This window comes from Erithacus rubecula (genome assembly GCF_903797595.1).
Source record: "Erithacus rubecula genome assembly, chromosome: 16".
NCBI lineage: Eukaryota > Metazoa > Chordata > Aves > Passeriformes > Muscicapidae > Erithacus > Erithacus rubecula.
Window position 1 is genome coordinate 5,549,564 of NC_136668.1, and position 15,711 is coordinate 5,565,274.

The following is a 15,711-nucleotide window of genomic DNA, read 5'->3' on the forward strand; positions in this document are numbered from 1 at the left end:
ACAGAGTGTCATATTGATGCAAAGTTTTTGACCAAGCTTTTGAGGAGGGCTGGAAAAGCATTTAGCTTAATAGTTAACAAATTATAGTAATAATCCTTCCCCACCACCTTGGTATGCATAAGATCCTGCTCTGGTTGCCAGTAAATCAGTGGCAATGAATTTATTAATTTCAGCTGAGCAGACATGTCAAGGCTGTGCTCGTGTTCTGCTGTTTTGGTCTCTTAGCAACAAAAACATGTTTAGATTATGTTAGATTGTGAGCATGATAAAATAAGACCTTTAGACATAGTGGATGTTCTCATATATGCATATGGCTTGTTGGTGGGTGGGAAGGGTTCATCCTTTTTTGGAATGGATGGGCTGAAGTGGATGGAAAGCAGTTGGCACAGCCAGAGCACAGTGCTAGGGCATGTCTGAAGCCCTTGTGACTGTAGTTGGGTTAAATCCAATGAGTGAAAGGACTGGATTTGTAGCTGCAGTGAGGAAGAGCTTTACAGGCAATATAAACTTGCAAACTATAGTCCTGTGAACCAGCAGTACAGTTTGTATCTGTTTTTCGTGGGATTATTGAACAGCCTGTGTGAATAAAGGGTACTAGTGCTATCACCACCTTCTGCATTAAGAAGGCTGACACTATTTAAAACATAATAAAAAAACACAAGTGCAAATCTTCCCCTCTGAGCTACCATTTTCCTACAAGCAAGAAGTATTATGCATTTGAGTAGGAAACACTAATTATTCTTATTAGAACTGGGCACTGATTAGTTTTAACCTTTTTAGCTCTTCAAGATTTGCCAAGGCTGTTAAAGTGAAAGCTCAGGTGTTAAGCAGATTAAGTGATTACTGCTGTTAGCCAGTCAGCAGACAAAATAATCACCATAAGCAGTTTATTTCAGGGCAGTAAGAGATGAGATTCTACTCCTCAGGCATTTTGGGATGGGGGGTTCAGTGTAACACCCAAAATGCAGGGGCTGGCCCTGGGGTGGTCAGTGCTGGGCAAAGCAGGCTCATGTGGTCTGGAAGCAGAGCTGAACAGTATATCTGAGTATGTCTGAGTGTATCCTGCTGCTGCCTTCTGCTAGAGCAGAACCTCCTCTAGCTTTGAAACTGAAGTCAGGTTGCCTTTCTCACCTGAAGAACACCTGAGTGATTTAGGGGAATCTGGCAGATTCCAGCATTCTCTGATTAAATGGTGAGGACAGTGGCTCTTCAAAGCCAATGGAAAGGTAAATGGCAGGAAGAGAAGAGCAAACTTCAATTTCTTGATGTGAGTGAAAAAAAGGTAAAACAACACAGGTTGTGTTATCCACCTGCTTGGAAAAATGGAGGAGAGTTGAGTAAGTTCTGAACTCCTCCATAAACTTTCTTATTAGTGTGATATCTCTTCAGAGACTGAAGGCTGAAAACTGAAAATCCATGTTTTGTTAATTAGCTGCATGAATAGGCTGAGCTTTCCAAGTCTTTTGCAAAACCAGTGAGGAAAGTGGTGGCTGGAATCATTGTCAGGGCACTATTCATCTTTATTCAGCTTTACACTGTAGCACCCTGCTGTACAGAACTCACTTCACTGTTGTGCACTTTTGTATTCACCCCCCTTGGCCCTGATATGCTTGGGCTGGTGGTCAAGAATAAGGTTTTCTGTGTTGGAATGACTCCATGGCATTGGGAACTGAGGAAGAAAGAGAGGTTTGGTGTGTGGAGGCCAACCTGCAGTGCCTTTCCCAGTGAGCCAGTCCTATGTAAAAGGATTCCCAAAACAGCATTTGGTGTGTAAAACTGAAAGAATCAGATTTAGGAAGCCAGCAAGTGGGGAAGAAGTTATTTTTCCTGTTAAAACCATGGGCTAGGAGGTATGAAGGAGCATTGAGGAAAGAAGATTTGACCCTGCCCACATACCTCTAGCACAGCCTATGATCCACAGCACTGCAGGGGCCTGGCTCTGGCATGTGGCAGGAGGGAGGATGGATTAAACTGGGAATGCCAGTGTTAAATGGATCCATTTGTTTCAGCTAATGACTCATTGTATTACAGCTGCTAACTTCTATTCACGTGGGTTTGCCTATGGGGAAAAGGTATGGAAGTTGTATTTCTGTTCCATGGTAGTACCAAGATGAGAAATGCCATTTGGTGGTAGTGTCAAAAAAAAATCCATGGATAAATGGGCCTGAAATGGCACAGGTGTCTCAAAGGATTTGGGTTACCTGTAGCACCCTCTACTGTTGGCTTACAAGTCCTTACAAGTCCTTTTGGTATTCCATAACCCTTGCACACTTTTCCACCAGTTTATTCAAAGCTGGATTTAATTCTTTAAGTGGCTTTGTGAGACTCTGAAGAAGAAAACACCACCAAAACAAATCTGAAAAAACAAACTCAAACCCCATAAAACCAACCAAAACCCAAACTTCCTTTGTAATGAAGAAAATATGTGTTGGAAGCCATAGATAGATTTGGGGGCATGTGCTTGTCCAAGTCTATGGGAAAGAAGGACCTCTTCTGAAGAACAAAAGCCTGTTGGAGAGGAGTGTGCTGCTTTGCTGCTGTGGCTCCAGCTGCTCCCAGGGTGACACATGGCACCTCCTCACTCTTGGAGCAGGTCTGCCACATCCCTGTGGATGAGAGCCAAGAGCTGGGTATGGCCCAGCACTGATTACCCACATTGGCAGATGGAGTTCTCCAGACTCCTGGCTGCAGCTCCTCTCCACGGCAATGTTCAAGTGGAAAGATGCAGAATTTGCAGGTTTCCAGGGAGAATCTGTCTCTGTTTTGAAGCACAAGAAATGTATGTGAGATAACACCTCTGTGCAAAACTTGCTTCACCTTCTTTGGTTTCTCTTCCCTATCTCCTTTTCCCTGTATTTCTGCATATGACTGCTCTTTTAAATCCTGTAACTCTCCTTCTCTCCATTTTCAGCTAGTTAACTTGGTCTTTCTGGACCTGCCTTTTGTACTGTGTGCACAAAAAGTTTGGATTTAGGTGGTGGTTTTTTTGCTGTTCCCCTTTTGAAGCCAAACTTGGTATAAGCTATTCAAGTGGGATATGCAGCTCCACATGATCCATACCTGGTCAGCAGTGCTCTCTGGGTGGCTGGGAGCAGAGTGATTGCTGCCTGCCTAGGGGTGCCTTGCAGCAGGAGCTGGTTTATTGGTTCATATTTATAAGTTCACTAGAATTTAGAAATCCTGCTGCTTCTGAATGTTGCTCATCATGTCATGGGTATCTCCCTGCCTTTCCAGGGCATTGGAAGCCTCTCCTGCAAGGACCCATGCCCAGGAAGGTGCCAGGGCAGGCAGCTATAACACACTGGGCCCAACCTGTGTGTAACCTCAGCCCTCACACTGCTGCAGGGCCAGGCAATGAATGGGCACTCACTGTGCATTGAAACCCTCTCTCAACTCCACCACACAGTCTATTCCTCCTGTTTTCCTGGGACTTTTTGTTCTCCAGGGCACTTTGGCACGTTCTGTCACTTCAAGGCCACCTTTGAGCTCAGCCTGCCTTGTGTCCCCTTTGTCTTTAGAACTTGCTGTTGCTTAACAATACCTGACTGGGGGAAAAAACACACTTGAAGGGGAGGATAAGAAGAAAAGCTGCTGCTTATCCAGACAGTTGGTTTTCATCACCAGCTGCATTTGGTTTTCCCCTGTGCTTTTGTGGTAGGTGTGAGCACAGCTGGAGGGCCGGCGCTGAAGGTGGCGGGTGTGTCAGCCGCAGTGTCCGACGAATCCGTAGCCGGAGACAGCGGGGTGTACGAGGCGTCTGTCCAAAGGTAGGCAGCACACCTCTCTCCAGGATGCAGCCTCTGACTCAGCTTTGCACAAGTCAGCTGGAATGCTGCTGATCGTGACCTCTTTTTGTAATTTGGTGGCTTAAGTTCTCTTAATATTTCTGAAAAAACTATGAGCAGGTTGAATTTGATTATCAAAATGACCTATGCTTCCCATAATAGAAACAGCTGAAAGGAAGGAAGCTCACAGAGGGCTGTTTGAACAGCTGGCCTGTTTGTGAAGGTGCTGGTAAGCTGTGGCTGCTGCCTTGGTGGGGGGAAGTGAAGCCATCTGGCAGATGAGAGCTCCCCTCCTCTCAGTCAGTGACAGCCCTCAGTCAGGGCCTGGAGACTTGGGGATGTTTTAGGAAGGGAGCAGAAGCACCTTGAACTGCCTGATGGATGTGCACGTGCAGGGATGCAGTGCCCGAGTGCTTGGAGCAAGAGCTGGATGTGATGCCTGCAAGACTTCTCCCACTAAGGGCACAGCTGGGAGTCACTGCTCTTGCTGGATTTCTGGATTGTCTGTGAGGGCTTTGTTAAAAAGTTCACTAGAAGGTGCTGTTTGGCTACATCTAATGTGTTTTCCTACTGCTTTTATTAGCATTGAGGTGAATTATAGGGTCGTTAGTTGCAAAACATGACTAGAGGTGAAATATCACTCATCTCAGATTCCCCCCATTCATTAGTTATCTTCATTAATTCTCTAGATAAATTAGTAATTTTTATGTTTGCAGCACAACTCACTTTGACAAGGGAGTGCAATGCTTCTGTAAATTAGAGTTCCTGGGCTCAAGCAGTCAGACTGTTGGGTGTCCCAGGGCCCCTGTGTTCCCTCAGTGGGGTAGGGAGCTCTGTGGAGAGGGGAGTGGGGCAGCCCTGAAGGCATCCCATGCACACTCACATGTCTGGTGTTGGTGTTGGGCTTATCAGCTTGCCAACTGTGGTGCCTACAGTGACATTTTGGTGCCTGTCCAAGTGGTGAGGATGGGGTGAGCCACCCTCTGCAGCTAAAATGTAATGAAATGCAAGGGAGTGCTAAACTCCCTTGGAAAACACTTAGAAGAGAAGAATGCTAATCCTGTTTTCATGTGCTACAGCATAGCCTCTTGAGTCAATTAGACAATAAACGTAGTTTTGGGGACTTTCAGTGCATAAAACTTGGAAGGAGGGATACATTGGGAGGGAAATGATGCAGAATAGCTGTTTCCAGCAAGGCCAGTCAGTGTATTCTGTCACTTTTAATGTGGTTAAGAAAGTTTGATTTCTTAAAGAAACAAAGGAACTACTTAAATCTAATAAAAGTTGAGCATTTTTGCTGTCATGATGCAGAACAGGATTCCAGTTGTTAAGTCATATTTCTCTTGCTGGGCAATCAAGGGAGAACAAAAAAACAGTCAAGGGAACCCTTTAAAAATCCCCTACTGCCTTAGTTTTGCAGTCTTTTGTGTGGCTTTTTTTTTTTCTTTTGGCAGTGAAGAGGGAAGACATATGACTTTCTGCTGATAAGCATTGTAGCACATACCTCTAAGGCTGATTGCACTTACTTCTTAAATGGGCTTTCTTTTAGCTGCTAATTTTACAAAACCCATATACTAAACCACTGAATGGAAGGGAAAAGAGGTTGTATCACCTACATGCAAACACTTCAATAAGAGGCAAATCAAATCCTTAATTGTTGTTGATTCCTTTCAGACCGTGTGTGTCAGAAGTGATGGTGTTTGACAATGATGATACAGAAGCAGTTGGAACAGCCAAAGTGCAAATTGCAATGAGGTATGTGCAACATATTTTACTGGATTTGCCTTCCAGTGGAAAGAATGATAAATGGGATTTTAAATATAGTGCTTTCTGTACTGTTTTCTTCTCCTGTCCTATTAGTATTAACTAACTAATGCCCTTTTTAATGTGGTTAAGAATTATACTTGACTCCAGGAGGTTCTTGGCCCAGTTGCCCTCTTTCATGTCAGTGGAAATCAACTGGTGATTCTGTACTGTGAGGATGCAAACCAGCAATAGGAGCACTGGCAGTGCTGGGCTGGAGAAAGCCTTTGGCTGCATTGCAGAATCCTTAAGGGTGCAGCTTGGGTAGAGAAAACTGCTGAGAATAGTGGCAGTCACAATCCCTGATCTCATGTGGATCCCACAGTAGTGGGTAAGATGTAGGAGGGCAGGCACAGAGGCATCCTCCTTAAATGACTTTTTGGAAGTTACGTGGGATTTGAGAAAAGGAAGTAGTACAAAACTCGGTTGTCAGGCCATCCAAAGCAAAAGGTTACTCATGACATCCTCACTGTTGCACTTCAAGTATTTTTACTTGTAACTTTTCTATATTGCAGCCACTAAGGTCTCTCAAAAAATTGTAGCTACAATGCAGCAATTTAACTAGACCCCAGGAAAAGCACTGTGTGTTAGGTCGAATCTCCATTGTATCTGAGTCCTTAAGTTCTGGATGTTCTGGACTGTTCTGTATACTGGATCTTCTGGTGGCAAAACTTGATGTAATAGGAAACTGGTTTAAACTATGGACAAGTCGTGGTGTCATTATAGTGTTGTTTTGCTTGTAAATTTTTTGTATTGTTTGTGTGGAATACTCAGCCACAGAGCCCAAGGCAGGCTTCTCTAATAATAATGCTTCTCTGTGTCTTTCTGATTCAGATATGATGACAAAAATAAACAATTTGCAATATTGGTCATCCAGCTGAGTAATGTTCCAGCACTGCTGTTACAACAAGATCAAAAAGTGTAAGTGGGTGAAATAAACACACTTGAAACATTTGTGTTGGATCTCAGTGAGAATGAAAGTCATATTGGCTTATGATTTTTCACACTCTTAAAAATTTACCCTTCCTGAAATGTTTCTATACTTTGTGTGGTGACACTTAGGAACTGATAAAGCTGTGAACAGGAATAAGGTGCAGTTTCTTCCTCAAAGGTCTATATTTTCTAGGGAAGGACTTGCCTGGAATTAGCACTGGCTGGTGAGGCTCTTAATTGTAGCAGTGCCTTGAGCACCTGCATTGAGTGAAAAGGGGGAGTTTGTTCTGCTTCAGAACTCCTTGGACACCTGCACAGGGATGGGAAAATGTGCAGCTACTGCTAGACTCATTCCATGCACAAGGTTTTTAAATTCAGCTGACAAAAATTGGATCCATTTTTGTTGTTTCTACCTACATAAGGGTGTGAGCAGTGTGACAGGTTGCACAGATGTAAACAACCATGTAAAACAGGATCCCATGATGTCTGATTACGAGGTTCAGAAGGATGCAGTCTGTGGCAACTCGTGCCACTTCACGTCTCTGATGCTGCGACGAGATGTTCTGTTTTTCTCAGTTGACTGCAGCTCCAAAGAATAGGAAAGGACAGCAGTGTCCACAGCACTTAGGATGAGTGTCAGTGAGGGATGTGTGGGGCAGCTGCACACCTGCAGGCAGTGCTGAGGCAGTGCTGTTCCCACAGGAACATTCGCGTGGCTGTCCTGCCCTGCTCGGAGAGCACCAGCTGCTTGTTCCGCACCAGGCCGGTGGAAGCTTCAGACAATCTCGTGTACAATGAAGCATTTTGGGTTTCCATCTCCTACCCGGCTTTACGCCAGAAGACTTTGAGAGTCGATGTTTGCACTGTAGATAAGTCTCACCTTGAGGAATGTTTGGTGAGTATCCAGCTCTGTTTTAATAACTTTGTGTTTGTTTCCTCTTTTTAATTAGACACGATGTTACACTCCTGAGGTGCGGCAATTCCTGTGAAAGCCTTGCTGATAATCTTTAGCTGTGTGGTCTCTCCCCCACAGTGTTCTTTGCAGTGACAATTTCCATCAGGAAAAACAATTATGAGATAAATGTTTCATTACAGAACTACCTTATCAGACTACTAGATATTTCTCCTTCATGATTTGATGTCAAACTCTTAACTAGTTTTCTTCCTTTTGGAAACATTTATGGTATTGCAATTGAGAACCCATTACTTTGGTTTTGGATACATCAGCTTGTGTACTAAATGTAATGTATTAATAAATTACAAGGCAGATGAAGAGAAATGGGATATACAAAGCTAAAACATCTGGGTTTGGGCAGTGATTTTTGTCAGCCTTGCAATTTTCTTGAAAGGGAGTCATCCTCTCCTATTCTTTCTGTTCCTCTGAAGCTCCAGCTGTAATTTCTCCTTGCTGCAGTAGCACTGTTCATACTTCTGGATTCTTGTACAGTGGAACTGTAGTGAAAGGCTGCTTAGATTGGAAGCCCTTGACAATGCTAAAAATAATTAAACCTAAAGCATTACTAGTGGTGTTGAAATAGAATAAACAGACAATTTTTGTTTTTGTTGAATTTGCCAAAATCAAGCAGTCCTGGATTTTCACTCTGATTTCTTCAGACTGGTAGTTGTTCATTTTAGTATTGCATTAAAACTGTGTTTTTGCTCTCAACAGGGTGGAGCACAAATTAGCCTTGCTGAAATATGTAGATCTGGAGAGAAATCAACCCGTTGGTATAACCTCCTTAGTTATAAATATCAGCAGAAGCAAAACAGGAAAAGTAAACAAGGAAACAGCCACTCTGAAGTACCCTGCGCTGAAAAAACAGTAAGAACAACTGCTCAAATTGAACAATTCTCTTCTGAACAGGACCAGCAAGAGGGTTTGTGTGGCTGTTACCATAGAGAAGGGAAGGCTGCTGTGTTTATATTTACAACTCGAACATGTCGTTAAGTGCAGCAAAATGATTAACTTGTTGACCCCAGGTATTGTCCTGGGCTAAACACTTACTGAAATCTGCTGCTCAGGAAGCTGAGGGATGTGGCACATGGCATGGTGTAAGTGATGTGTGGGCTCCAGTCTTCCTGCACTGTGTGTGCAGTGAGGCTGGGGGCTGTTCTCACCACAGAGGCTGGGCACTCTGCAGTCTCTCAGAGTCATTTCTTCACAAGAAGCCTCTTTCTCTCCTCAGGATTCTGTCTCAGCACTCTTAGAGCAGACAGCTGTTGAACTGGAAGCTGTGGAGAAGAAACTGGAGGAAAGCAGAAGCACTTTAACTAGTGGAGAGAGCTGGTAGGTGGCATCCCACCCTCTTCTTGTTGTGGAGTGATCAGAGCATTTGGGTGCAGAGGAAAAAGCAGATGATACTGAGCTGTGGGAGGCTTCTTTCTCTGTTCTGGTGAAAAATCCTGTTTCTTCTGATCTGGAGGTTGTGCTTAGAAAATGATAACAAAGCTGATAAATGTTGAAAATTGTCAGTAGCACTATGCTAATTTTGTTATTTGTACAGTCTTCTATGGATGCCCTGAAAACTCCATTCTGTGGTGCAAGGCTTTGCTTGAATTTTAATGTGGGTGTTCTTTATATGGTACAGATTCAGATTTCATTAAAGAAGTCTAACATTTGAAATGGAAAGCAAGCCTGACCAATGGGATTGATGGAGAAGCCTGCTGTGAATTAAAGGAAGCTGAAAAGGATGTTAAAACAATGCTTCAATTTTGTCCAGTAGCACTTTTTAACTAAGATTAATGGCATCCTGAGAGCTAATCTCAAGATGCACTTGCCTTAAACTCAAACCACAAAGCTGAACCCTCATTTTGCTTCTTTTGAAGCCAGATCAGGATGAAGTTTTTGGTGTAACGTGGTCTAGTGCAGCTTCACTCTTTTCTAAGCCTGTGTTTGTGTAATCTCAGTGGCTGCAGGGCTACCTGGCTGCTTTGGGGATGTGTTTCTGTCTAGCAGCTTACAGGAGGTACCTCCTGCTCCAGCACCAGAGTATTATCCACAACAGGCCAGTTCAATAACAAAGCTGTTCCTTTCAGGCAAGATGAAGAGGTTCCTGACCTGGAAGAACAGGATGAGATCAGTGAAAATGAAGCAGAGGAGGAAGAAGAATTCTGTGCTGGAAAATCCTTGTGGGAAACAGAAGAAAGTCTGAATTCCCAGCTGCACACAGAGATAGCAGTGAAGGTACAGTCAAGGGCCTTTAGAACAGAAAGATGATTTAAGCTTCCCATTGTTCAGCTGACTGGGTTGTGGCTGAGCTGAGCAAAGCTACAGCAGTTATTTGAAAGTTCACCATTGATGATTAAATGTTAATCTATCTGAAATCTTTGTAAATAGCTCAGTGTGACCATTTTGTCCCACAGTTAGTATAGCACCATTTCATGCCTCCTTTTGCTGCTCATGAAAACTGTTTTAATTAATGTGACAGTGTTTTTTACCTTCTTTAATTCTGAATATAGCTGTAGTCAAATGGGTGTGCTGTACACAGCTCTCTCTGTACACTGATTTGGATCTTTGCTGCAGATGGTCTTTAAAATAGTACCTGCTCTCTGAGGGATTGCCAGGCTGCAGTGCTGTGTGGATCCCCAGGCAAAGCCCATTGGAATCAATTGTGCTGTAGAGCAGTCAGTGGATGCAGAGCCCTTAGGGAGCAATGCAGTTAATGCAGCAGAGCTCCAGGAGTGAAGTGTCAGGACATGCTGCATGAGAAGGGCTAAAGAATGTCTGGGTTTGAATTCAACAAGCACAGACGTGGCACAGGTGGCTGTCACACAGCCCTGGGGGTGTGTCCTGGGCACATGGAAAGCTGGCATTTACACTGCACTGTGTGTCTTTCAGGTGGATAAAGAGACCAACACAGAGAATCTGGCACAGTCCTCAACTGTAGTTCGTCCAAAAGACAAAAGAGCAGCAAATCCACCCCAAACTCAGTTTGTCAGGGGTAGCACCATCATCCGCTCAAAAACATTTTCCCCAGGACCACAGAGTCAGTACGTGTGTCGGGTAAGGAAAATGAACCCTCTGCTTCTAGGTGCTTGCTTTCACTCAGTCTGAATTGCCTACAGAACCCAACAGTGCTTTCTTCTCTCCCCTTCTGACTTCAGAATTTGCTCTGTCCTCACCTCCTGGACAGTATCTTGCCTTGCAACTAACAGCATTAAGCACAAATTTATCAGATAAATATGTGCACATATATTTATGGCATATGCAGCTTGTTGAGATGCCCAAACTGACCTGGAAGGGCACTGTAAGACAGTGATAAATAAGCTGCATATTAAACAGTTTCCTGCTGTTTGAAGTGTTCTATGCTAACTCAGTTAGCTCTGTCCACCTGACTTCAGATGAGGTGAACATAAAACCTTGATAGAAATGGAAAGATAAGCACCCGATAATATCAGCAAAAACACTATGGAAATTTGAGTCACCAGTGTGCTTTGTGTGAAGGCAACTGAACAGGCCATGTGTTGGGTCAAATGTCATTTCCCCTGCTTTGAAATGTTTGTTCACAATTATTTCCTGAATTGAGGGTCAGAATGGACTATAAATATCTCATCTTTTAGGTGGAAGTGGCAAACAAGCATGCACTGTCTTTTACCACACATGACCTGTCCTGAGTGGGCAAGCCTTTAATACAGCTGATCCAGATTTGCTGTGTAGGTTCTCCCTGGTTCAGAAGCAGGTGCTTCCAGAGGAACAAACCTAACCCAATTCTACAGCAGTGGCCTGTGCTTGAGTGGTACAGGTGCTGTGTCCCAGATCTTACACAGATCCCAGTGCCTGTTCCCTTCCTTCCCCAGCTTTAAGAGGGCACATGAGAAGGGAATTAAAATTAAACCTGCTTGAGCTGAGCTCTTTGTAACGGTCTACAACCACAAAACAAGGCAGGCTGTATGTAACATGGCAACTCTTCAGCTGATAAACTCAGGGGGCAGCTTTCAGGTAAACTTGCCTCTTCCACCACTAGCTTAAAATATAGATTATAGAAAAATACAGATTAGAGTAAACAGAAATCTCTAATATTTTTTTTTATTTTTCTGGGCTGTTTTGCCCAGCCTAGTTACTTGCACAGGAGAAGAGCAGTGGTGCAGAGCCCCATGTCATAGCCTAACTTGGTGTCTGTCTTTGCTCACAGCCTATTCCCAAGAAGGGACAGAGTTCAAGGCTTGTGGCAGGATCTGGCTGTGCCAGTGCAGACTGAGGTGACAGCTGTCTGACTTTCACAAAACTTCATAGTTCTGCTTACAACAACCTCTGGTCTTGCTGATAGTGCATGTATGCACTGCTTGTATTTCTTCCATGAAAAATTGGTGGTTTTCACCTTCCATTTCAGCTGAATCGCAGTGACAGTGACAGTTCCACACTATCCAAAAAGCCGCCCTTCGTTCGGAACGCGATGGAGAGACGAAGTGTCAGAGTGAAACGGGTAAGAACATCACCACTTCTTTTTCCTCTAACACAGATACATGCAAAAAACAATAAACTGTTTTAAGGGGAAAATTTGCAAACATAAATCAGTTGCCACATGCTTCCATTCACAGCCTTTTCTTTGTGTGCGAGAAGTCTTTCAAGGATTCTTTGAAATATCAGATTATGACAGGAACATTTAAGTTGGAACTCATTTACAGCAATTTATTTAGAAAAATGGTTCCTGGTATTTCCATCTTGTCAGAGGAGTAGCACAAACAGTTTTGCTGTGTTTATTGTTGTGAGATCCTTAAGTATTTATAATAAATTTGAGGAGCTGGAGAAGAAGATGAGAATGATGGCTCAGATGCTCAGGTGACCCTGTTGTAGTGATGCCATGGCACACAATAAACCACTGTACCCACTGTGATGGCAATCACTAAAACTCCCCCAGGATACTGACACTGAACTCCTAAAGAGATTGTTTTCTTGGGACAGCTTGTGTTTGAAACTAGCAGAAGGCAGTATGTTACTGGAAAAAGCAATCACAGGTTTTTCTGGAGCACTGTGTATTCATCTGAAGATGAGACATTAAACTTAGGAGGAAGGTGTGCAAGCAAGACTTGTTCGATTTGGAGAAGCTGCCAAGGAAGAACTTGAGTGGAAGCACAAAAATCAAAACACTTATCTGTAAGATTTCCTTGAGTTTGTGGTATCTGTCTCAAGACAGACTGGAAAGCAGGATCAACAGAGATGGTTTGTGTTAAGAGAAGCACTAGAAAGATGGGTCTCATGATGTGTTTGGCACTTTCTGGGTGAAGTGGTTGGGACAGTTCTCAGTGTGTTCACACACCCCTTCTCTTCCAGCCTTCAGTCAAGCCCTTCGGTACAGAGCGCCTGATCCGCACCTCACTGGACCTGGAGCTGGACCTGCAGGCTTCAAAAACTTGGCATGACCAGCTGGTTCAGGAGATCTCAGTGCTCAAGGAACTGAAGGAACAGCTGGAACAAGCTCAAAGTCAGGGTGAAAAAGAGTTGCCACAGTGGGTGAAGGATGATGAGAGGTTTCGACTGCTGCTGAGGCTTGTGGAGAAACGAGTGAGTCATACCTGCCTTGGGGTTTCATTCCACTTGGTGGAGAAATTTTGGAAACAGGGACTTAGGACAGTCAGTAAATAAAGCCTTACCACTGTTAGTCTGCCACATACAGCTCCATCAAGCTGTTAGTCCTGAGCCCTTGCATTCACTAGCACAGAGATCTGCTGCCCTAGCAGAGGTGTGAATACGAGAAGTCACAAATGCCATCTGTTCTGTCAAGAGTGTCCCCCCAGTCTGCAAGAGGTGTGGTGTGTGGTGGTTGGCACTTACCTTACTCTACATCACACCCTCCCCCATGCACAGGGCTCCTTGTCACTTCTGGGATTTCTCAGCACCTCTGCTGGCAACAGGCAGAGACCAAGCTATGCTGGCACCAGGTGTAGGATGGAATTTGTGTGAGGTGCTTTTTGTGGTGCTGTGTTCTTGTGTGTGCTGATCTTCTGCCTTAAAACATCTATCAAGAAGATACAAAGAGAGTACTGACAGGCTGGAAAGACACCTTACAAAAAGCTCTCTCCCTTAGAATGGTTAGTTGACAAGCTTCAGTTTAGCTTCTGTGGCTTGTGACTTCCAGAGTCACCAGTTTCCAAACCCCTCAGACTTACAGCTGAAAGATCAATTAGGATAAGATTTCCTCCTGGAAGCACAAAAAACTCTTCTCCATTATTCATTTAGGTGCAAAATCCAGAACACAAGTGTGAGCTGAAGGCTGATAAAATGATGAGAGCTGCTGCCAAGGACGTCCATAGGCTGCGAGGGCAGAGTCGAAAGGAGCCCCTGGAAGTGCAGTCATTCAGGTAATTATAGGTAAAGGGAAGGAAAAACTGACTACTACCATGATTTTTCTGTGGATGACTGAGATGGTGAGGATTGATCCCTGCAGAAATAGTTAGTTAATTGTTCTGCTAAGAACTTCTGTATTTTCATATCAAAGTATAAGGTCTGACTCAGGGAAATTAGTTGCAGCACTGCACATGATCAAAGCAACCAGCATTCTCCAAGTCATTCCCCTGGCAACAAATTCTTTAACACAGAAGCAGCCCTTCCCTAAGCAACAGACCCAGAAAGGAAAAAGCTCTTTCTGAAATGGCTTTTGCTAAGGTCAGTGTTGTGGGTTTAACTCATGTCTGATAAGTAAATAAAAGGTGTGGGTTGTGAGAGGATGTACACCTGCTCCTTGTGGGGACAGCTGGTGGGATAAATTCTCATGTGGATAATGGACATTTCTGGCAGGATTTCTGTTGCATTAACCACTGATGATCTTTTTTCAGAGAGAAAATGGCGTTTTTCACACGGCCAAGAATAAACATCCCAACACTCTCTGCAGATGATGTGTGATCACCATAAAGTATTTGCTTTCTGGACAATTCTACAAATGCAGATTGGGTTTTGAAGTTATTTATGTGGTATTATGAAGGTACCAAGGCATTTGTATATTAGAGCTTTTGTCAGTATGTGGATGTTTTGAAGATTTTTAGGTTAAAGTTATATTATCACAGAAACCAGCATTAAAGTGACAAGATTGTATAGTTTGTATATTTAGGAATGTATTTTTGGGAAATAGAATTTTAAATAAGAACAAATGCAGCGTAAGGTGCTGTTATTCTTAAATAATGCTGTTTAGACTTTTTGTACAGCTCTACCTTTTAGAGGTTTTACTGCAATAAAATAAATTTGAAGGAACCTCACCCCTACCTTCTATGATGTTCTGCATCGGACTCTCCTCTGAGTGATGTATTTTGTACCCTGTGGGGAATGTTGGGAGCCACTGGGACTCCCAAGTGCTGTGAACGAATTCTCTGTGAGCTGTGAAGCATTTGTGTTTCCTGCCAGGTCATAAAAGTAGGTGTGAAGTTCAGAATACTTGCACTTTTAACATTTGAACTGCAGCTCATGTCTGTAATGGGTCTGTTAAGGTAACATGGGGAGCCCATTGAAACCACTGCTGTGGGAGGAGGGCTGCAGGTTTAAAGTCCATATTAGGTTTTTCCAATAAAGTGACCTTTCTGGACAAACCTGCCTTCTTGCTTTTTGTTTTGAGTTAATCTTCTCATCCCCTGTCACCTAAACTGGGGTTCTTTTGTGTCACCAGCTGGAAGCATACATCTTTTCACACCCCTTGTCACATGAGATGCTGTAATTGACACATTTGATATAACCATGGAATACTCTGAGCTGGAAGGGAGCGACAGGATCATCCAGCGCAGCCCCTGGCCCTGCACAGACACCCCAACAGCCCCACCCTGGGCACCCCTGGCAGTGCTGCCCAGGCGCTGCTGGGGCCGTGCCCATTCCCTGAGCCTGGGCAGTGCCAGCACCCTCTGGGTAAAGAGCCTGTCCTGATCTCCAGCCTGAACCTGCCCTGCCCAGCCTGAGCTGCAGCCTGAGCCTGCCCTGCCCAGCCTGAGCCTTCCCTGAGCTGCAGCCTGAGCCTGTCCTGCCCAGCCTGAGCCTGCCCTGCCCAGCCTGAGCCTTCCCTGAGCTCCAGCCTGAGCCTTCCCTGAGCTCCAGCCTGAGCCTTCCCTGAGCTCCAGCCTGAGCCTGCCCTGAGCTCCAGCCTGAGCCTGCCCTGCCCAGCCTGAGCCTTCCCTGAGCTGCAGCCTGAGCCTGCCCTGCCCAGCCTGAGCCTTCCCTGAGCTCCAGCCTGAGCCTGTCCTGAGCTCCAGCCTGAGCCTGCCCTGAGCTGCA

At 44.4% G+C, this 15,711-nt stretch overlaps 1 protein-coding gene across 2 annotated transcripts in view; it reads left to right on the forward strand.

Moving 5' to 3' along the window:
- Positions 1-15,035, forward strand: part of WWC1 (WW and C2 domain containing 1) — a 65,522-nt gene extending 50,487 nt beyond the window's left edge. For both annotated transcript variants that reach the window (XM_079319623.1, XM_079319622.1), the window contains exons 12-23: positions 3,659-3,767; positions 5,460-5,540; positions 6,423-6,509; positions 7,224-7,416; positions 8,191-8,343; positions 8,708-8,808; positions 9,558-9,705; positions 10,360-10,524; positions 11,852-11,944; positions 12,793-13,023; positions 13,699-13,820; positions 14,295-15,035. In XM_079319623.1, coding sequence (XP_079175749.1) covers positions 3,659-3,767; positions 5,460-5,540; positions 6,423-6,509; positions 7,224-7,416; positions 8,191-8,343; positions 8,708-8,808; positions 9,558-9,705; positions 10,360-10,524; positions 11,852-11,944; positions 12,793-13,023; positions 13,699-13,820; positions 14,295-14,361 — 1,550 coding nt within the window. In that variant the 3' untranslated portion in view covers positions 14,362-15,035. The remainder of the gene's footprint in view (positions 1-3,658; positions 3,768-5,459; positions 5,541-6,422; positions 6,510-7,223; positions 7,417-8,190; positions 8,344-8,707; positions 8,809-9,557; positions 9,706-10,359; positions 10,525-11,851; positions 11,945-12,792; positions 13,024-13,698; positions 13,821-14,294) is intronic.
- The last annotated feature ends 676 nt before the right edge of the window (positions 15,036-15,711 follow it).